At 34.4% G+C, this 23,888-nt stretch overlaps 1 protein-coding gene across 3 annotated transcripts in view; it reads left to right on the top strand.

The window, feature by feature from the left end:
• LRBA (LPS responsive beige-like anchor protein) overlaps positions 1-23,888 on the top strand; it is a 731,121-nt gene that overhangs the window by 248,311 nt on the left and 458,922 nt on the right. For all 3 annotated transcript variants that reach the window (XM_032332488.1, XM_032332486.1, XM_032332485.1), the window contains one exon: positions 15,596-15,660. In XM_032332488.1, coding sequence (XP_032188379.1) covers positions 15,596-15,660 — 65 coding nt within the window. The remainder of the gene's footprint in view (positions 1-15,595; positions 15,661-23,888) is intronic.

Below are 23,888 nucleotides of genomic sequence, written 5' to 3'. Positions count from 1 at the left end.
GATTCTATTATTTTCTCTGCTAGCTGTAGTGATAGCTCTTTTTAGGAAAGCCAGTAAAGTACAGTTGCTCCTTGAATGGCACTCTTTGAACTGTGTGGGTCTGCTTATATGATGTTTTTTGCATATAGTACTATAAATGTATTTGCTTTTCCTTATGATTTTCTTAATTACAAATTAAATTTCTTAATTAAAAATTCTTAATTTTTTCTCTAGCTTATGTAATTGTAGGAATATAATATATTAATGCATGTAATATATGAAATATGTCTTAGCTGACTAATCCGTAAGACTTCTGGTCACTAGTGGGCTATTAGCAGTTAAATCTGGGGAGAGTCAGAAATTTATGCGGATTTTCAGCTGTGTGGGGTCAGTGCTCCTAACCCCTGTGTTGTTCAGGGGTCAGCTGTATACATGAAGATAAGTGAGATTGATGGCATTATAGGGATACTGCTCTAATGATTTTCAAGGGTCTTTTTGTATACTTCAGTCCTTTAAATTTATACTACATTACTTTTTTTTAAGGGGGGTGGCAAGGGAGAGGAGGAGAGAGAATCTTAAGCAGGCTCCACACCCAGCACTAGCCCAACATGGGGCTCGATCTCATAACCCTGAGATCATGACCTGAAGTGAAATCAAGAGTGGGACACTTAACTCACCGAGCTACCCAGATGCCCCCTACTACATTACTTTCAGCACACCCTCTGTGTTACCATGGCTGAGAAATATGTTACTAACAGTTAATCTAGTTCACTAATGATTAACTTTTTTTCCTGGCCAAATATATCATTATCATTAACAGTTGTTTATTATGATGAGTTTCAATTGAGTCCTATCAGAATGAGGGAGACAGTAAGGGACAGAGGGGGTTATCGCTTGAAAAAGAGCTTCTATACAGTATCACAGATTACGATCCGGTTTATTCCTTTATTAGTGAAATGACCTTTTTCCTTTCTGTTGATTTTACCTCCTTCAGTACATTGTGACAAATTTACTTTCCTAGGAGAGTCTCTAGATTTCCTAAGAGAAGCTATAGTTTACTGTCTTGACAAATTCAAACTCCTTTGCCTTATTTTCAAGGTCTCTAATAGCTGTTTTATTTTATATTCTGAGCTGCCTTATGAATAGTATTCAGGTATTTGACATATGTGTTTTGTATATCATGCCATTTTCTTGGTAGTTTATCAAAAACCAAACTCTCTAACCCTAAACCTGTTCTCCATATCGTCCTGATCCTTTCTTTTCCACATTGTGCATTTACATATAGTGAGTATGATAATGTGTACTAACGTCCTTAAATATTGGTTGTATACTGCATTCTTTTTTGATAGTAATTATATGTTTTTGAAGATTATTTGGAAGTTTATCATTGGGCATCCAATTAAAACAGCGGTATTTTCTTTTCTTAATAAAGATTTTTTTATTTGTAAGTAATCTCTACACCCAACATGGGGCTCAAACCCACAACTCTGAGATTAGTAGTTGTATGCTGCACTGACTGAGCCAGCCAGGAGCCACAAAACAGAGGTCTTGTTTTATTGGGTCTTCTGATTTGTCAGTTTATTCTTGTTATCAGTTGTTACATAGTTGAGGGCAGATTTAATTTTGGTTTCTTACTCTTCCTTTTTTAGAGGAAAGATGATCTATTCCTTTACCTAAGGAAGCCTATGTATTTGCTTAATCTTTCAGAGTTTGTCTCATCATATTCGTTTCTATTCAAAAGATTCATTATTGTTTTGCAGCACTAACCTAATTTGTGAGAATAGGGTCTTATTTGCTAGTATTGTAAGTTAAGAAGAAAGTTGCTTGGTAGCAATGAGAAAGTAAATAATGGGGGAGAACTTTTTTAAAGAAGCTTTCTATTTCTTATCAGTCTTTACTCCAAGTTTGGACTACTGCCTTATTTATTTGGACATTTGGCCATGGTATCTTTGCTTTGCTGCTAATTGTCAGAAATTGCCCTAGGTGATTATCTGCTTGTTATTAGTGGCTCCACAGCCCAGCCTTCAGTTTCATGTAGCCTGATAGGCTTTATACTTTCTAAACTAAATGGACTTTCTGGAACTGCAAACAAAACCAATCATAACTCAGTCACTGTTAGAGCCCAAACTTAGAGAAGTTAACTTGTTTTAAAACTTTTTCCAGCTCCTGTCATATTAATTTTTTTTAAAAGATTTTATTTATTTATTTGACAGAGAGAGAGATCACAAGTAGGCAGAGAGAGGCAGAGAGAGGAAGGAAAGCAGGCTCCCTGCCTAGCAAAGAGCCCGCTGTGGGACTCAATCCCAGGACCCTGGGATCATGACCTGAGCTGAAGGCAGAGGCTTTAATCCACTAAGCCACCCAGGTGCCCCTCCTGTCATATTAATTTTTTAAAAAATGTTTTTATTTCTCTGAATCTTGACTTTTTTGAACTTGTCAGTAAACGTCACTTTTCTTCGATTCACAGTTTCTGTTGTTTTAATTTGATTTCTCTAGTGAAGGATGAAAAATGGGTCTTCAGAAATATTCATATGAAATCCCTGGAATCTTTGTCAATGCTACTGTATTTAGAGACTGGATATTTTTTGTGTGGTTCAGTTGAAGATTTTGAGATAAGGGAATACTCCTGAATTGTCTGGATGGACATAAAAGCTGTCACATCTATTCTTATAAGTGAGAGTCAGATAGTTATTAAAAGATAGGCACACAGGGGCACCTGGGTGGCTCAGTTGGTTAAGCGTCTGTCTTCAGGTTCAGGTCATGATCTTAGGGTCCTGGGATTGAGCCCCATGTCAGACTACCTGCTCAGCGGAGAGGCTGCTTCTCTCTCTCCCTCTGCCCCTCTCCCTGCTTGTGCATTTGCTCTCTCTGGCAAATAAATGAATAAAATCTTAAGGGGGAAAAAAAAGAGGCACACAGAGAAGGCAGTGTGAACATGGAACAGAGCAATGTGGCCACAAGCCAAAGAATTCTGATAGCCACCAAAAGCTGGAAAAGGCAGGGAATACATTCTACCTTAAAGCCTACAGTAGGGGAGCAGCTTTGCTAACACATTGGTTTTAGTTCAGTGAAACTGATGTTGGATTTCTGGCATCTGTAAGTTTGAGAGAAAAGTCTTAAAGTTTGTGTCTATTTGTTCCTTCAGCCACTACCTATCTAGCAGTGCTTTGATGAATTCGGGGTGTTCTTAGTGCACTACCTTCTTGCCTTCACCTGACAGTGTATAATTTTTTTAACAAGCATTTGGAAAATTGAATCAGATAGTGTTGAGAAATCAGAGAGAGAGAGTACCACCTTTAAAATGTTTCGCCATAGCTGAGGAGACAAATAACCAATTTGTGAAGTTATTCCACACCCCCCAAATATAAAATAAGCTAATATTACATGTATTCCTAATGGAGATGAAATTGATAGGAATAAAATACTGCTGCAGAGATGTGTTATGGATTATATGTTTCATCAGTCCTGAATTATTTGTGATTCAAAACTGGGTTATCAGGTATTTCATTGTATCACTATTTCAGTTATGTTGTGGGTCAAAGAATGGCCTATATGATGATGTTTATCCCAACATATCTTAGGACTTTTGCATTATACTTGAAGCTATTGCATTATACTATCAGCTAGAATTGTATTGGTGCATTGATAAATATTTGAAAGAGCTAAGGATCATTTGAAAGAGCTAAGAATCATTCTGGACAGTAAAGTCGTCTTCTATACCAGAAGAGTCATTAAGCATACCGTAATTGGCTGCACTATTGGCTACACTTTGTGGCTATCAAGAACTATAACATGTTACTGTAGCATGTACTATGTGTGTCTTAGATAATATACATTAAGATCAGGACCAAAGCCTTATAGATAGGTATAGCACGAATTTAGAAAAATTTAATTCTAAAGAATCATCATTTCATAGAATAAACATAAAAGATATTTTATTTGCCCCTAATGAATATTAAAATGAATGCGATGCTTTGCAGTTCCTTTCACCTATGTAAAATTGCTCCGACATTGAAATCTCACTTTGTGTTAACATTAAGAATTTACTCAGTGAACACATAGTATCGGTTTACAGTGGTCTCTGTTTAGAGTGGAAGACCCCAAATGGTTAAACAGCAGGAGAGTTCTCTGTTTTTAGTTAAGAACTGCTGTTTTCTATATGCCTTATTTACTACATGTTTAATTCTTAATGTTGTGTGCTGTGGGATCGGGCATGCAAAAGTCAGCAGAAAGAGTTCTGGTTTTTACATCTAGAGCTATTACTTGCTGTACAATAATAAAAGCACTATTTTATTGGGTTACTTGTAATTAACTTCAGCACTAGGCATTCGTATAAATCATTCGTAATCTGTTTTCTTTAGATTTTTATTCTTTTAAACTGGTTTAATGTACTTGCTTTCTGTTATCTTTTTTACATATGGATTGAGATTGTAATTGGTTTTTGGGATTAGGCTGTCAGAAAGCAACATATATGTGAATTTGAGAAATGATTGAGGCAAGCTAATGAATTTTGTGTAACATTTTATAGAGATTTGTTACCGAAATAAATATTCTGTAGTAGTATTTTGTGGTGAACCTTAGTAAATGATCATTCTCTCATGTTTAAAAGTTTCTACACATTTGAAAAGTTAAAATGACCGCAATTATTAATTAGAAAATACTTATCTTTTTGATGTCTTTCAAAATCCCAGAAAGCATTGACATAAGATTTCTTTTAACTCCTGTTAATTTTCTGACATTTAAAAAAATTTTAGACATTTGAATCTTCATATGTTTTCCACAATATTATCTGAAAAATGCCCTTTTATAGGTGATTAGTAATTTATATTATTCTGTATGTTATATTATTCTAACTTTTTATGATTGTTAGTTTAAAATGGAAAAAAAATGCAATAGAGCCATACTTTTTTGGATAAAAAAAGAAGCATTTAAAAAAAAACCTGCTTGGCTGAGTTTAAGTTCACAATATATGTTAATTTAAAATAAATATTAGAATAGAAAACTTTCCTCTAAAACTACCTTCATTTCATAAATACAGTGATCTGTAGAAAGAGTTGAGGTATAAGATAATTTTGTTTTCTCCCATGATAGAAAATCTTGATGATCTTATAAAATGATAGGTATATTGAGGTATGGGGGATGGGAAGGCATGAAGAAAGCTGTTTTCAGCCATGTCATGAAAGTGCTTTTAAAAATAATGCAGTTGTTAAATATTTTTTATTGTTGCTGAGTACACTAGAGGATTTAAAAATCTTTTAAAAATAATTAGCCATTTTATATAGTTTTAATGGAAGTCTTTCATGTTTCTTCTCCAGCAGTCTCTAATGAACACTCCCTGTAATTTCAGTGCAGGCTTTGAGATTCCCTAAAGACTTGACTTCAGACCTCAAAGGGCAGCAGTTGCCATATGTCTGGAGAACTGGAGTTGCCAAATAGACTGACCATGTACTAACAGGACACGTTTATATAGCTCTTGAATGTGAAGCCTTGATATAAGCTTAATGATGATCATCTGTTGAGAGCTTGTAGCTGGAAAGGGTTAGAGCAACTTTTGTCACCTTTATTGAAATCGAGATTTCTGTATTGATTAGTAAAAGATCTTGGCTAAATTGATTCCAGTTTGGAAGTTGTTTGAAGGATCATTATTGGCTGGAGAATATGTTTTTCCTGAAAAAGTTTAAAAACAGATTTTTAAAGGGACTTGTAAATGTATTTAATGTATGCTTAAACACAATGGTAAGATGATTTTTTTTATTATTTAAAAATAATTTAAAACTATAGTACTTACATAATTAATTGCATGGTTATCTCAGTCTTTTGAATTTTTAAACTTTTGCATTCTTTATTCCAATAAATGTGTTCTAAATATTCAGTTCTTTGTTCATAGTTGACATTAGAAATATTTGTTAATAAACAATTGTAAAATTGAACCATTTGCCAATTCAACTTTAATACTTTTTCTTTTCTATTTTCCTTTAGTCTGTAGTGATCTATCTCTATATTTATATATATTTCATTTATAAACTGAGCTATAATATTTGTACAAATTAGATGTGCATTTTAGAAGTGTATGTTCACAGATATCATTGAAATGACAACTTTCCAAAGGGCAGTATTTTATTCTATCTCGGGTAATGGCTTGTTTTACCCTCTAAGAGACAGTGGAATAAAACCTGTCCTTTACTATTATGCCATACTCTTTCCTGGTATGTGGTTACTCGGATTTGTGTTAGATAAGCTGTTGAGAGAGTGCTGACATAAAGCGCAAACACTGTTGAAAAGTTCTTGATCGTTTACTTTGAGCACTTAAGATTACTATATCTTGACCATGAACAAGTTTTCTCTAGTTTTGACCTTTAGTCCTGTGTATAATGTGGTTCTCAATTTTGTGTTAATACATTCCCTTCGTTATTTGAGCTCTCCTCTGTGGCCTCCTCCCTTGACTCCTACTAGTGTTTCTGTCATCTACTTAGGGAATTGGAGCTATGTCCAATCCATTTGATTTATTTTACAAAGGCATGTATAACTGTAACATCTTAAAATATTAGTACTGATATTTCATTGAAGAGCACAAGCCTTTAAATTTTTATATATTTAATAGGGAAAATGAAAGTTTGATATGAGTTTAAGTTTTTATTAAATTATTCTTAATTCCTCTGTTTAATTTGTGTTGGAATCACTAAATCAGTGCTTACAAAAAAGAATATTTTATGATCAAAAGCAGTAGAGTTAGAGTTAATTTCATTTGATAGGGTGTAGAATATTGACTTTAAAAATACTTATTAATGGTTATGATATGATCACATTTTCATAGTTTTTTAAAAAAAGATTATTAGTGAGAAAGAGTGGGGAAAGGGAGAGGGAGAGATAGTTTCAATCAGACTCTGTGCTGAGTGCGTAGCCCAACACAGGGCCGGATCCCAAAACCCCAAGACCATGACCTGAGCCAAAACTTAAGATTTAGTGCCGAACCCAGTGTGCCACCCATGTGCCCCTCTATTTTCATAGTTCTGATGAACCCATTGTTGTCACCCACGTGGCCCTATATTTTCATAGTTCTGATACCTTAAGTATTTGTAAGACTTGAATGCTTGTTCAGTTATTTAGAGATATTTTATAATATTTTGGATAAATACCTATTGTCTAGTTAGCATACGATTTTTTATTTATTTATTTATTTATTATTTATTTTTTTTTTAAAAGATTTTATTTATTTATTTGACAGAGAGAAATCACAAGTAGATGGAGAGGCAGGCAGAGAGAGAGAGAGGGAAGCAGGCTCTCCGCTGAGCAGAGAGCCCGATGCGGGCCTTGATCCCAGGACTCTGAGATCATGACCTGAGCCGAAGGCAGCGGCTTAACCCACTGAGCCACCCAGGCGCCCAGCATACGATTTTTAAAAAATATATATATTTATTTATTTGACAGAGACCAAAAGTAGGCAGGGGTAGGGGGGAAGCAGGCTGCCCCCTAAGCAGAGAGCCAGGTGCGGGGCTCGATTCCAGCACCCTGAGACCATGACCTGAGCTGAAAGCAGAGGCTTAGTCCTCTGAGCCACCCAGGTGCCCCAGCATACAATTTTAATACTTAAACTGAAAAACAGTGGTTCCCGGCCTCAGTTTTTTTCTCTCTCCTTTGGTTCTTACTTTCTGGAAGGAGCCACATTCACTAAATCTTAGTTGTTGAGTTCTGCCACTTATCTTCATATTTGTAAATGATTTAATAGTTATTTCTTGATTTTTCTATTTTAGACATTACCTGGTAATGTCTTCTATGGAAGATGACCATTGGATTTCTTATACTGTTCTTTCTTTCCACTTCATATTTTCTGTTGTTTCTAGTACAGTTACATCATAATATTTTGTTAAAACAATACTTATCATTTACATTATTATGACAATGTAAGTATTCACAGCAGAACTACAAAATGTACCAGGATTATCCTCCTTTCCTCCCTCCCTCTCACTTGCTTGTCTCACTTTCATTTTCTTTTTCAGGAATTAATAATTTCCTATTTTTTTGCGAAGTTTCTCTGTATCCACCAAATATTTATTTCTAAAATTTCCACTGGAATCATAAAATTTGTGCCAGTGTGATCAAACACACCTATTATCTATTGATTCAGATGTTTTTCTTAGAGGTGTAGTACCTGTAGTTCTCTATTTTTCTCTTCCAATCTGGATTAAGGTTACTCTTTTGGTCTGTAGAAAGCTGTTATCTGGAGGTTTATTATCACCCCAGAATTTTCCTCTTCCCTCTTAAGCTGCAGTGTCTGTCTTCTGCCCACAGTGACCTTCAAATTTGAAAGGTACTGGTCACTGTTCTAGCACTGGAAATATAGTAGAGAATTTAAAAAAAGGGAAAGGCAGAAATGAAATCTGATGAGTAATAAGTATGTCATTAGAAGAATAAAGTTGAGCAGTTATGGAGGATGATAATGGGGTGTATTAATTTTGATGAGGTACTTCCTTTGTAATTTCTTGAGAAAGAATGCATGAGGGGTAAAATTTTTTAGACATTCCTATGTGAAACTTCTTTTCTCTTATTTTAACTTTCAAACTTGATCAGAAGCTTATTTGGATATTGGTATTAGGGGCTAAAAATTATAATCTTTCCAAATTTTTTCTCTCTGGTAGCTTTCAGTATTTTTATTATCTTAAAAATTGTTGTTCCTGGCTTATGCCTTGGTGTGGGTGCATCTTTTAAATTCATTATCTTTGGTATTTTATGTAAACCTTTTTAGTCTGAAAAAGTATGTACTTACGTTCAGAGAAATTTTCTTGAATTATTTTTAGGGAATTTTCTTATTCTCTTTTTTCTGATTTTGTTTCTAGAACTCCTGTTAGTTAGATGTTGAACTATATGAATTTTCTGATTTTCATATCCATTTCTATCTGTTTTTTCTTCATTTTATCTTTTATTTTACTAAGAGGCTTGCTCAACATCTTCCAGTACTTTTAAAATTTTTATTTGAAATACTTTTAATTTCTTTCTTTCTTTTTTTTTTTTTTTTTTAATATTTTAGATTTTTTTAAGATTTTAGATTGCAAGTAGGCAGAGAGGGAGGCAGAGAGAGAGACAGGAGGAAGCAGGCTCCCCATTGAGTAGAGTGGCTCATGTGTGGCTAGATCCCAGGACCCTGAGATCATGATCTGAGCCAAAGGCAGAGGCTTTAACCCACTGAGCTACCCAGGTGCCCCGAAATACTTTTAATTTCTAAGAGCATTTTCTAGTTTTCTGTTTTTTTGCCTTTGTTGCTGTTGTTATTGTTGGGGGGAGTAAGAGCTTTAGTTAATTTTATGTGTCAACTTGACTAAACCATGGTTGTCTAGATATTTGTTCAAACATTACTCTGTATTTTTCGTGTTCAATAAGATTAACATTTAAGTTGGTAGGTTGAACAGGACAGATTGCCTCCCTGATGTGGGTCTGCCTCACCAGTCAGTTGAAGGCCTGACTAGAACAAAACGTCTTACCATCCCGCATGGTAGAGAGAATTCCACATGCTTGAGTGCCTTGGAATTGGGATATCAACTTTTTCCTGCCTACTGAGACACTGACTCTCTCTGGGTTTTGGGCCTGTTGGCCTCAGACTGGAATTACACCTTTGGTTTTCCTGATTTTTAGGCTTTTTGACATGGGGTATAACTACACTATTGGCTCTCCTGGGTGTTCTGCTTGTGAACTCAACCATTCATGATTGCGTTAGCCTTTTCTTTAAGATAAATAAAATTTTTATCTCCATACTGTTGGTTCTTTTTCTGTGAAGAACTCTAGTATGGGGGCAGAGAGATACCAGTGAATAAGACAGAATTTCTGCCCTGATTGTTTTACATGAAATATTTTCTTTCTAATTATATAAATTGTATTTTTCTTTAGTCTTACTCTCTATACCCATTAACAATATTTTCTGTGAGTCCTTTTTTCCCCCCGATTATTTCTTTGGTGTCTGTCATTTTTATGAGTCTTCCTGTAATGACTGGTAATCCTTTGATATCTGCTCATCTTTAAGTGTAAGACACAAATAATCCATGCAACTGTGTGTGAGTTGTCTACTGGTGATGAATGAGCTGTCTTTGCCATTGGTAGACCCTTAAATATTATGGGTTCTCATTTTCCTCAGAGAAGAAGTCTTAACACTGCATAGTTGAGTAGGTATCCATTCAAGTTATTTGATTTTTACAGTATGGCTTTCTACAGTGTCCAGAGGTTGATTTCTCTGAAAAGTAAACTTTTAATGTTTTACTGTGGTGGGGATAAAGTATGGGGAGAGGATCTGGAATTCAGTGTTTTATATACTACTATTCATTCATTTAAGCTGTTTTTATCCCTGTTTCTCAACATCTTCATATGTACTCAGTGACTTCAACTTGGCCTTTCTAGAGTTCTGCAGCAAGTATTGATTTGCTTCCTCGAGTTGATTTTTCTCCAAGTTGTAGAGACATTTTTTACCCTCTCTCATATGCTATTATCTATTTTTTTTTTTTATTATTTTGTTCTTAACTTTTACTCTGTAAGTCACTAATTATATACCTTTCTCTCTCTCTCTCTTTTTTGGGGGGGAGTATAAGAGATAGTTTAATAATTAGTCTACCAGAATAAAATAGATACTACAATTGATGTCAGCATTGATGATTTTCCCCCTCCCCTCAAAAACAAACAAACAAAAAAAAAAACAGGTGGTAGCCTGGAGTATATGTAGTCTGTCTTGACAGTTTGTGGCCTGACTTTATTTACTTTAGAACATGATAATATTTGGAAATTACTTTTAAAATCTAGATAAGGGGGCGCCTGGGTGGCTCAGTGGGTTAAGCCGCTGCCTTCGGCTCAGGTCATGATCTCAGAGTCGTGGGATCGAGTCCCGCATCGGGCTCTCTGCTCAGCGGTGAGCCTGCTTCCCTCTCTCTCTCTCTGCCTGCCTCTCCATCTACTTGTGATTTCTCTCTGTCAAATAAATAAATAAAATCTTTAAAAAAAAAATCTAGATAAGTTATATAGTAATTCAAAACACAAAAATATGTTGGAGATTATTGAGTTTATATAGAACTGTCAAGTTTACTTTAAAGAAGCTAGAATTGTATTAAAATAATATAAATTAATACATAGCACATTACTTGGTGCCCTTTTTCTTTATATTTGTTTGTTGATGGTAGGAATAGACTTAATTTGGTTAATGAATTCTTCTTTTTTCTTTCCCCAACCCTAAGAAAAGACTTTTACCATCAAAAGGATATATTTGAAATTTGTTGGAAAATTATATTTGTTTAATGAATTTCACTAATATATATTATCTTTGTTGTTGATGTTGCATGACTTAAGAGCATTAGTAAGCTAAAAGTATGTTTTAGTAAAAATGGACTAATCAACAATTATAGCCTTAGGAAGTGATAGTCAATTAAATACAACTTAGAACAGGTATGAAATTATTGACTCACTTGTGCTTTCAGTCCTTCCTCTCCAAAGTGCTGAAATGTGTTTTGAAATTACTTAGTTGCATTAGTGGTTGGATTTGAGGCTTTTAACGTGTTTTTCACCAGTACCTTTGGGAAAAGAATAACCAAGACCTTTAAATGTACTAGCATTTTGCATCACTATACAATTGTAAATACTGTGATGAAATATTGAAATGATCATGTAAGATGATAACCGTTAAGCTTTTCTTTCAACTATTAAAACTCACCAAAGGTTATATTGAGCTGTGGTTTATGACATTGTTTAGCCTAACACCTTCTTTGATAATCGCCTCAGAAGTGGAGAAAAATGCTTTAGGATTGCATGATTAATGAATTTTCTTTTCAGTTTTGGCAACTTCCTTAAAGATTGTAGACAGTATTAGTATTAAGAAAACTTGTTGGGTTTGACTAACAGCTGGGTTTATTAAAAATTTTAATTTTCTATTCTTATGGACTTATTATTTTAATCAGGGTTATTCATTAATTGGAGTATAGATGACACATAGTATTACTAGTTTTGGGTGTACAGCATGGTGATTTGACAACTCTGTACATTTTGCTGGCTCACCACAAGTGTAGCTATCAGCTGTCACCATGCAATGTTGTTATAATACCATGGAGTTATTAATTCTTATCAGCATGTATTTATGTAGCTGTTATGTGATGTTAAATGTTATAATTTACGTTTAGGAATGGATTATAGACAACACGCAGTGATGTCTTTCAGAATTGTGAGATTTTTGTAACAATACCCAAAAGTGTAAAGAAGATTTCTATTTTCATTTCCTTTCTCATATTGTCTAATAATTTTTTAACTACTGAAGAAGTTTTACTCCAGGTGATTAGATAGCAATTATTATAAGTTAACAAATACGGGTTTATAGATGATGTTTGGGAAAGCAAAAAGTCTAATGTAGTAATAGTAGTAATAATAAATCTATGTCTCTGAGCATCTATAAAAATTGGACTTGTCTACTTTTATATGGTCCTTCACGTTTAATTTGTTTTTAATTTAAAAGAAAAAAATATTTTGTGTGACAAACCAGTTCGGGTTCAGGTCACAAAAATTTTTAGATGGTGAATTTTCTGTAGTTGTAGTAATTTGAACTGGTGTTCTGTCTGACGTAAATGCTGTTTAAAGTGTTTGTGAAATATAAATGGCATAGTCCTGATTTTACCTTATAATTAAAATCAGTTTGTATACATTAATGAAAATAAATTGATGTTTCCTGTCCACTTAAAATTTAAGTGTCTCTGCTGTTACCTATTTCATCCATGTGGAATTTTGAGTTTTCTATGACCTTACAGTAAAAAAGCCTACCTGTTGCAGTTTTAGTCAAAATGGATTTGAGAAAAAATACTATTAGTAAATACTTCTTAAAATAAAATGAAGAATTATATATACTATATTCTCTTGCTTCTCTTTCTGTTTTTTTTTTCCCCCCTAGCAAGAAAAGTAACTTCCTTTAGTTTAACTAAGGTTAATTTTCATTTTCAGATTTTCCTTCAGGTTAAGTGATCTAAATGAAAACTCAAGAGAGTTTAAGATCTTGCCTCCTCATAATGTGGTGCTGTATCAAATTTCTAAGTGGCTTGCTGGGAGTGCTATGTTGGATATAAGAGCTGAGAAGTGAGCATATGCTTCTGTTCCTTGACTATGGCATCCTTTGAGGTGTCATCATCCCTTTTGATTTCCTGCTGTCTGTCAGCAAAGGTCACAGCTGTGTTCTCCTCATCCCCCCAAAGTCCCTGTTACTGTACATCTCTGTGAAATAGTTTTCTGATTCTTTCTGTGGTATAAGATATTTCAGGGGTATTTTAAAGGTCCATCTGACCATTGTATTTGTCTCCATCTACTATTCTTGCACATTACTAGATATAGGACAACTTCTTGAGACTAGATATCTGTCCCTCTTTTCTGTGCCTGCAAAGTAAGGTGTGGGATCCTCGGCACCAGGATCAAAAACCTTACCTTAGGGTTCTGCTTTTTTCTATTTTCCTCTTCCTGCTTCTGAGGGGGTGGAGGATATCACACATATTCTTCTTTCAGGGATATACTTCATGAAGTTTGATTGTTCTGTACTATTTGTCAGTTTATTTTATTTTGCTGGAAGGAAAACAGTTGAAATTAAACGGTATTTCTATTTTTTTTGTATTTCTATTATTTTTTATTTGTTTTTACCTCAGTGAGAGAAATATAAGATCTTTATTGTTTCAGTTGTGTGGCAGTTGTGAATTTTGAAAGAATATAGTTTGGAGGCTTATGAGTCATGCATTTCTAAATGTTTGTAAATTATTGAATCATAAAATAATATAGCTTAAAGAAATTTTTAAAGAGAGTATTTAAGACCTAGAGATGTCAAATGATCTATCCATGGTCGTAACCTGTTCATGTCAGAATCATTGTGAGAATATAGATCTCATGACTTCTTGTTCATTGCTCTTTCCTTAACAGTGCATTGTTTTATCTTCTTTTAGATCAGGCCAATTACTACTGTCAAATTTCTGAGTGATTTTATATCTACTTTTCATTCTGTATATGTTCTATTCGTGTTTTTATTGATATTATTCATAAAGTGGAACCTTATACTACTCTAGAAGCCAATATTGCACTGTATGTTAACTGAGTGAAATTTAGGAAAAAAAAACCCCAAACCTTATAATAACAAAATAGTGGTATGCAGCCATTTTAGTCCTGAGGACCACCTTGGGTTCCTAAACATGAAAGAAAGCATTACAAAATTAGGGATGAAAAGGAGAAATTAGAAGGAAAAGGATGATGCTGAGAAAAAGGAATTTTGGAGTAACACAAAGTAGTCAGGGATGAATATACATGGACTTTCAGACTCTAAAAGGTATTACATTTAGAACATATGAATATTTTTGGTAGTAAAGGTAAGTACCGCAGCATTGTCTTTTGTTGTGAGTTTATAAAAGAGCAAAAAAGGATCAGTTGATGGATATTATGTAGGTATTATGTAGGATATTATGTAGGTAGAATGTAAGGGGCTCCTTAGTTTTAAGGACCATAGAGATTATATATTTCTACATATTTAAAAATTAATTTAAATATCAATAGTTAAAAATAGATATACATGTGCTTACCCATACCCACACACATATATACCTTGCCATTTCTCAACTCTAGCGACATTTCACACATACATGCACATATGGGCGCATGCATGGACCTTTCTCAACTCTGGCTACTTTTCAAGTCATGTAGGCCCAGCCTGATGGATTAATGTTTACTTTATATATTTGTATATGTTTTGAGTTGTATGTTTACATATTTATGTATGTTTTGAGATGACAATTTAAAAAACTCATTTATCGGGCACTTGGTTGGCTCAGTTGGTTAAGGAACTGCCTTTGGCTCAGGTCATGATCCCAGAGTCCCGGGATCGAGTTTTGCATTGGGCTCCCAAATCCGTGGGGAGTTTGCTTCTCCCTCTGACCTTCTCCCATCCCGTGTTCTCTCTCGCTCTATTTCCTCCCTCAAATGAATAAATAAAATCTTAAAAAAAAACCCATTTATACATACTTTACTGGTTTATTTCCTACCTAAGCTTTTTAGTGGATAATTATTCATAAAAATATAATTAATAGATTTGTACCATCTTCTGCTAATTCATAGTCTAGTGAACTATAGTTTTCCAGCTCAGAAGCAGTCTAGCCAGATTCACTGATCTTTCCTCTTTTTCAATTAATCATCAATTTTTGTGGTAGAATGTGTGCTATTTATTGTGTAGCCAACTATCTAAATCTGTCTTCCCCTCATTTGGGGAAGTGATGCATCTCTTTTCTTAAACAAAAACCTCTTTCCTTGGTCTGTGCTGGCTTCCTTTCCAACACACAATATTTTAGTTGAATTAGTAGTATATAATGGTATAGGACAAAAAGGGCAATATGTATATATAGATAGGGTTTTTGGTTTATATAGAATCAAATTTTTGCTAACTTGTTTAGTTTAGTTTTGAATGTCAACCATTCATGTGTTCACCGGGCTGCCTTGAGTAGGCAGCATGTTTAACCAAACTTTTCCTTTAAGAGGTAAGATGTGAAATTGATACGGGTGATGTTTTTCATAATTGTTTTAAAAAAATAATCTGTTATTTTTTTCAGCTATTTTCTGCTTTTTTTTTTCTTCTTTTTTTCTTTAGGAGTGGCAGAATTCTATCCAGAAGAATGCAGGCCTTGCTTTTATTGAACTTGTCAACGAAGGAAGGTAACCTATTTTTATATCCATTTATGTTTTACTAGTAAATCTTACCATATTTTTGCCATTGAAACTGACCTTTTGGGGTACTGTATTGTTTTTGCAGTCAGTAATGTAATGGAGCTTAATTTTTACAAATGTGTCTATTTAATTATTGTTTTCTTGATGGTTACATGCTTGATGATAAAGTTCTGATCTTTATTTTTTGGTAGGTAAGGCTGAATTTGGCAAAAGTAATAGTAATGATTTGTTAGCAGGTATAAAGAAAGTGAATACTTACTTGGAGTTCCTTCAAATTTAATTATATTTGTAGAGCCTAATAATTAGATTTAGATGTCTGTATTATCTCTCTTATGTCATGGCCTGATCATAAAAGAATGGGAGAACAAGTTTTGTTCTGTGTTGCAAAGTAATGAGAAAGAGAGAGAGTTGAGAAAGTTGTTAAGGTTTCCATTAAAAGATAGAAGAATTCAAGGAAAAGAAATTCAGTAGTAAGAAAGAAAAGTGAAACAAGTCCAGAATGAAAAGAAAGCTACAAGGAGAACATAGATTGAAGAGTGAGAGAATTAAAAGGTAAAAGTAAATTGAGGAAATGGTGAGTGGAGTACTTTGAGTCTGTTTTGTGGGAGCTAATTTTTGATTAATTGGACTGAAGACCCAGGGTATGGATTAAAAGGTGTGTGTAGCTGCCATTTGAATTTGTATTTTAGGCAAAATTGTTGTTTAAAAATCTTTCTTTATCGTGTTCTGGCTAGTGTTGAGACTGATGCTATACTTTGGGGATGATTTGAACTAGTAACTAGGAATCCAGCATCTGTCTCATTAATGTTACAGAAGAGGGCAAAGAGAGTAGGGATAACTTCACTTGACATTAAATACTTCCAAAATTCTTCTACTGGGCAAATGCTCACATACATGCTCACATGCTAGTATTGGAAACTAATTAATAAACCTGCAATTATAATGCCTTTTGCTAAATTCTGTTGTAGAAGTATGTAAATACATGTTAAAAGAAATACTTGACAGTTTACTATGGAAAAATTAGGCAAAACTTCCCCCAGGGTTCATGATTCTTCAGAGGTATTTTCTTTTTTAATTTTCTTCTTTTTAAAAATTTTTTCCAGTTTTATTGTGAAATAACTGACATATATCACTGTATAAGTTTAAGATATACAGGAGGGTGGTTTGATTTACATTTATCATGACATTATCACAGTGGGTTCAGCTAACTTCTTTTATCTCATGTAGATACAATATAAATAAAAGAATGAAGGAAAGGAAAAAAAAATTTTCCTTGTGATGAGAACTTTTAGGATATACTCTCTTTACAGCTTTCCTGTATATTGTATAGCAGTGTTAGCTGTAGTCATCATGTTGTACATTATATCCTTGGTAATTATTTATCTTGTGACTGGAAGTTTGTACCTTTTGACCACCTTCCTTCAAGTCCGCCTTTCTCTTTCTTCTGCCTCTGCTAACTATATGTCTCGTGTCTTTTTCTGGGAGTTGGGTTTTTTGTTTGTTTCTTAGATTCTACATGTAAGTAAGATTATGTCGTATTTGTCTTTCTCTGTCTGACTTACTTCACCTAGCAAAATGCCTTTTAGTTCTAGCCATGTTGTTGCATATGGTAGGATTTCCTCACTTTTGGGGCTCCTGGGTGGGTCAGTTGTTAAGCATTTCCCTTCAGCTCAGGTCATGATCCCAGGGTCCTGGGTTCGAGCCCCCCATTAGGCTCCCTGCTCAGTGAGGAGCCTGCTTCTTCCTCTCCCAGAACCCCTACTTGTATTCCATCTTTTGCCATCTTTCTCCTATCAAATAAATAAATGAAATCTTAAAAAAAAAATTTCCTCAATTTTAATGACTGAATAATATTCCATTATATTTATTTACTTCTCTGTCTTTTCCACTGCTTCTTTGTCCATATATCAGTGGACACTTAATTTGTTTCCATGTCTTGTTTATTGTAAATAATGCTGCTATGAAAATGGATGTGTAGAGATAATCTTTTTGAGTGTTTCCATTTCCTTTGGGTGTATTTCTGAAAGTAGAATTGCTGGGTCAGATGGTAGTCCTCTTTTTAATTGTTCAGTGAACCTCCATGCTGTTTTCCATAGTGTCCGTACCAGTTTAAAATCCCACAAAGAGTGCACAGATGTTCCCTTTTCTCCACATCTGTGACAAGATTTGTTATCTCTCATCTTTTTGATGATGACTATTCTAGTAGGTGTGAGGTGATAGTTCATTGTTGTTTTACTTTGCATTTCCCTAATGACAGGTGATGTTGATCATCTTTTAATGTATCTATGGCCTTTTATATATCTAATTTGGAAAAACAAACCAAACAAAATCTATTCAGGTTGTTTGCCTGTTTTTAAGTTGGAGTGTGTGTGTGTGTGTTTTGCTTTTGAGTTGTATGAGTTCTCTATATATTTTGGATATTAATCTCTTATCAGATGTATTGGCTTGAAAATACTCCATTTCACAGGTTGTCATTTCATTGATGGTTTCTTTTGCTGAAGGGAAGCTTTTTAGATGGATGTAGTCACACTCTTTATTTTTTATTTTGTTGCTTGTGCTTGAGGTGTTACAAAAAAAAAAAAAAAAGTCATGTTCCGGGGAACATGTCCAGGAATTTTATTCCTAAGTTTTCTTCTAGAGTTTTATGGTTTCAGATTTTACATTTAATTCTTTAGTCCATTTCAAGTTAATGTTTATGAGTGGCATAAGATGGAGGTTCAGTTTCGTTCTTTTACCAGTAAATTTCCAAATATCCCAGCACCATTTATTGAAGAGACTTGTCTTTTCTCCATTGAGTAATTTTGGCTCCCTTGTCAAATATTAGTTGACCATAAAATGCTTTGGTTTATTTCTCAGCTCCTGATTCTGTTTTGTTTATTTGCTTTTATGCTAGTACCAAACTGTTTTGATTACTATAGTTTTTCATATGGCTTGAAATTGGAAAGTGTAGCGCATCCTGATTTGTTCTTCTTTCTCAAGATTCCTCTGTTCAGGATCCTTTGTTGTTTCATATAAATTTTAGCAGTTTTTTTTTAATTTTAGTAAAACGTGATACTGGAATTTGGATAGGGATTGCTGAATTTTGGTAGTAATGACATTTTAACAATATTAATTCTTTCAGTCCGTGAATACAAGATACCTTTCTATTTGTGTTTGTTTTTTTTACTTTCATCAGTGTTTTGTGGTTTCTAGGGTAGAGATCTTTTACCTTCTTGATTAAATTTACTCCTAAATATTTTATTCTTTTTATTAAAAATTACTTACTATTATTAAGTATTTTATTATTTTTGATGATATTGTAAAAGGGATCAATTTCTTTATTTCTTTCACCAGAAAATTCATTGTTACTATACTGAACTGCTATTGGTTTTGTCAATTTTGTATGTTGTAACGTTACTTACATGCATTGATTAAGTCTAACATTTATTAGGTTGAGTATTTATGATTTTCTATATATAAAATCATGTCATCTGCAAATAGAGACAGTTTTACTTCTTCCTTTCCAATTCTGATACCTTTAATTTTTTTCTTGCCTAATTGCTTTAGCTAGAAATTTTAATTCTGCGTTTAATAGGAACAGTCGAGTGGGCACCCTTGTGTTTTTCTTAATCTTAGAGGAAAAGTTTCCAGCCTTCACTGTTGTGTCTGATAACTGTGGGTTTGTGATATAAGGCCTTTGTTATGTTGAGATCTCTTTCTCCTGTGCTTAATTTGGTAAGAATTTTCATTATCACAAATGGATGTTGAATTTTGTCAGATGACTTTTATGCAACTATTCAGATGATCATATGATTTTTTTCTTTTGTTCTGTTAATGTGATGTGTCACATTGCTTGAGTTGCCTATGTCAAACCATTATTGCATCCTGGCTTAAGTCCTATTTGATCATGGTGAATGGTCCTTTAGTGTGCTGCTGAATTCAGTTTCTTGTTATTTTATTGAGAACTTTTGCATCTATATTCATTTCTCTTTTTTACCTTGGTTAGTCTACGTGTATGTTTGCCAATTTTATCTTTTCAAAGAACCAACTCTTGGTTTGGTTCATCTTTTCTATTATTTCTTTATTCGCTGTTTCTATTGATTTCTGCTCTAATTTTTATTATTTTCTTTTTTCTGCCAACCTTGTGCTTGGTTTGTTCTTTTTCTAGTTCATTAAGGTGTTGCGTTAGGTTGTTTATTTGAGATCTTTCTTGCTTCTTCTTCTTTTTTAAGATTTTATTTATTTATTTGACAGAGATCACAAGTAGGCAGAGAATCAGGCAGAGAGAGATGAGGAAGCAGGCTCCTTGCTGAGCAGAGAGCCCGATGTGGGGCTTGACCCCAGGACTCTGAGATCATGATCTGAGCTGAAGGCAGAGGCTTTAACCCACTGAGCCTCGCGGGCACCCTCTTTCTTGCTTCTTAATGTAGGCATTTGTTGCTATGAACTTACCTCTTGGAACTGCTTTTGCTGTATATCATAAGTTCTGATGTGTTTCCATTTTCATTTGTCTCAAACTTTTAAATTTCTCCTTGTTCAGAAAAGTGGAGTTTAATTTCCACGTGTTTGTGAATTTTTCAGTTTTCCTTTTGTTTCTAGGATTTCTAGTTCTGTGCTCCTGTGGTCAGAGAAGATAAATTGGCATGATTTAAGTCTTCTTGGATTTGCCACGGCCATTTTATAGTCCAGCGTATGGTCTATCTTTGAAGATGTTACATGTGTGTATTCTGCTGTTGTTGGATAGAATGTTCTTTATATGTTTACTAGGTCCTTTCAGTTTGTAGTGGTCAGATTAGCTGTTTCCTTAATGATTCTCTGTCTAGATCATTTATGTTTTATTGAGAGTGGGATATTAGTGTCCCCAGCTATTATTGTACTATTATATATTTATCCTTTTTATCTGTGCTATTTTTTGCTTCGTATATTTAGGTGTTCTGATGTTGGATCTATAGATATTTATAATTGTTTCAGTTTCTTGATCGATTGACCCCTTTATCATTATGTAATGATCTTCTTTGTCTTCTTTAACTATTTTTAAAGTCTATTTTATCTGATACAACTACCTTGCTTTTATTTTATTTTCTATTTTAGTTTGATTTAATTTAATTTTATTTTTATTTGCATGAAGTGATTATTTTTATTCTTTCACACTCTGTATGTCTTTATAGGCTAAAGCAAGTGTCTGTTAGGTTTCTTATCCTTGGATTGTTTTTGTTTAATCCATTCAATCATGCTATGTCTTTTGATTAGAGAATTAAATCTTTTTCTGTTTAGAGTACTTACTGATGGGTAAGGTCTTACTGTTGTCATTTTGATATTTCTCTTTTGGTTGTTTGGCAGGTCTGTTGCTCCTTGTTTCTTAAACTGATACCTTTTTTGTGTGTGTTGATGTCTTTTGGTACCTGTATGCTTTGATTTCTTTATCATGTTCTTTTGTGTAATTGCTATAGGTTTTTTTTCTTTGTGGTTATCATGAGGGTTACATAAAATATCTTAAAATTATATTCCTCTATTTTATTTTTTTTAAAGATTTTATTTATTTATTTGACAGAGAGAGATCACAGGTAGGCAGAGAGGCAGGCAGAGAGAGAGGGGGAAGCAGGCTCCCTGCTGAGCAGAGAGCCCGATGCGGGGCTCGATCCCAGGACCCTGAGATCATGACCTGAGCCGAACACAGAGGCTTAACCCATTGAGCCACCCAGGCACCCCAATATATTCCTCTATTTTAAACGTAACTTCAGTAGCATTTAAAAATTTTATATTTTTAATTTCTTTTCCAACTCACATTTTAGATTTATTGCTATTCAGTTTGTATATTTTAATTTTGTGTAACGAATAACAGATTATTGTAGTTATGATTATTTTACTATGTTTACTTTTGAAACCTTTAAATGAGAGTTGTATGTCAGTTATGCATTATCTTTACCAAATTACAGAATCTGACTTTGACTGTAGATTTACCATCACCAGTCAGTTTTACACTATGCTAACATTTAATTTAATTTAATGGCTTTTTTTTTTTTTTTTTTTTTTGGTAGTTTAAGAACTCCCCTTAGCATTTCTTATAAGGCACGTCTAGTGGTAATGGATTCCCTGTATTCTTTTATATGTCTTTATCTGTCCTTAACTTCTTAAGGATAGCTTCATTTGCTGTATTATTCTTTGTTAAGAGGTTTTCCTTTCAATATTTTGAATATATCATCCCATCCTCTCCTGGCCTGAAGTGTCTCTGTTGAGAAATCCACCAATATTTTTATGGGCATTCCCTTGTATGTAGCTTCTCTCTTTCTGTTGTTGCTTTAAAAAAATTTTTTTTTTGGCCTTTCTTTTTGACAATTTAATTATAATTTATCTCATTGTACTTTCAGGTTCCACTTACTTGAAGTTCTTTGAGCCTCATGGACCTGGATGTCCATTTATCTTCCCAGATTTGGGGAGGTTTTAGTCATTATTGCTTTAAATATATTTTCTTTTCTCTTTTTCTTCTCCTTCTGCAATTCCATAATGGAAATGTTTCTTTTCGTTGTGTCCTATAAGTCTCATATGCTCTCTTCAGTCTTTCTCATTCTTTTTGTTTGTTTCTCTGGATAATTTCTAATGTCGTATCCCCCATTTCACAGATTCTTTCTGCTATGTAGCTGAATCTCTTTTTGAAACTGTAATGAATCTTTCAGCTTAGTTACTCAGTTTTCATCTTTAAGATTTTGTTCATTTTTAAAATTTTTCTCTATTGCTTTGTTGATCTTGTTTTCTTCATGCATTGTTTCCCTAATTTGGTTCAGTTGTCTGTATATGTGTTTTTGTAATTCATTAAATTTTAAGTTGTTACTCTGAATTCCTTGTCTTACAGTTCATAGATCTCCATTTCTTTAGAATCAGTTATTAGAACTTTATTAATTTCCTTGGAGGGTGTCATATTTATCTGCTTTTTTGTGATCTTAGATTTCCTTACATTGGTATAGTTGAGTGGTTGGGTTCATCTTTCAGACATTGCAGGTTGGCTTTGGCTGAGACGTATCTTCACCAGTTACCTCAGTTTGGTTTCTAGGTGTGTCTGATCATAATATTCTTGACCAGGTGTGGCCTTCTATTATCATCTATTTTTGGATGAGGCAGCTGTTTGGAGTGTGGTTCTCGTTGAGAACAGTTGGATAGGACTTCCGGCTTGATACCCTCCAAAGTGAGTCTATACAATGGGCTCTGTGATTACTTGAATTTTGTGGTTAGGTTTGCTAGATGCTTAGGACTGAGTACTGTGGTCACTGGTAGATGCAACTATAAATTATTTTTGCCCTCACAGGGCAATAGACTGGGACCCAGGGCTGTGACTCTTTGTTTGGGGACCCAAATCAGGCAAGAGTTTGCACCTAATACTCTGCTCAGGTGAGGCCACAGATTTTATTCTGCAGACAGGGAAAGCCATGGTTTGTGCTGTCTGTTCAAGTGTGTATATAAGTAGAGTTGTTGGATGGACTCTGTAGTTTCCCATGTACTATAGTTAGTTTCCCTAATCAGGCAGGCTGGAGACTGTATTCATTATTGAGTTGGGCTACAAGTTAGTTCCCTTGCTTGGATCAGTGGTTCAGGTAGCTTTGAAGTTGGAAAAGTTCCTTGTTTATTGTCTTAAGTCATGTTGATTCACTACCCACATGCACTGGCTTTGCATTGCCAGCTCTGGGCTCTTCTTGTCCTTCTCTTGGCTTGAGTGCCATGGGGCTGCACAGCTTTCAGGTTGTTCTTGCCAGCCCTTCTGGTGAAATGGGGCTGGGAGATAATAGCTGGTATGTAGAGTAATGTTTCAGCTCCCTCACCTGGGTGGAAATGTAAGGGGTTGCTTCATGTAGTTCTCAATTTCCCAAACAAGGAATGACTTGGAGCTCTCCTTGGCTATGAATGAATCCCTATGCCCATTCGTAGCAAGAGAATCCTCCATACTTGGTACTGGCTTTTCTTTGGGGACAATTAGTTTTGCCTGCCTACCTCTCTGCTCAAGCATTCCGGGCTACATAGCTTCCTGGTCTTCCCACCATCATCTCTGTCAGGTGTGGCCGGGAAATGCTCTTAACAATATGTGGGTGTGTGACTCAGCTCCTTGCCCTGATGAGGGCAAACCAGTCTCTAGTGCTGGTAAACCTCCTTGTTTGAGGCCTGGAGTTGAGTGATATGCATCCTGCCAAATTGCCTGCTTAGGGAGTGCCATTGACTTGGTTCTGCAGATGAGCAAAGCTGCTGGTTGG

The sequence above is a fragment of the Mustela erminea genome, chromosome 2 (assembly GCF_009829155.1).
Source record: "Mustela erminea isolate mMusErm1 chromosome 2, mMusErm1.Pri, whole genome shotgun sequence".
Lineage (NCBI taxonomy): Eukaryota > Metazoa > Chordata > Mammalia > Carnivora > Mustelidae > Mustela > Mustela erminea.
This window is presented reverse-complemented; position numbering and strand designations above follow the sequence as displayed.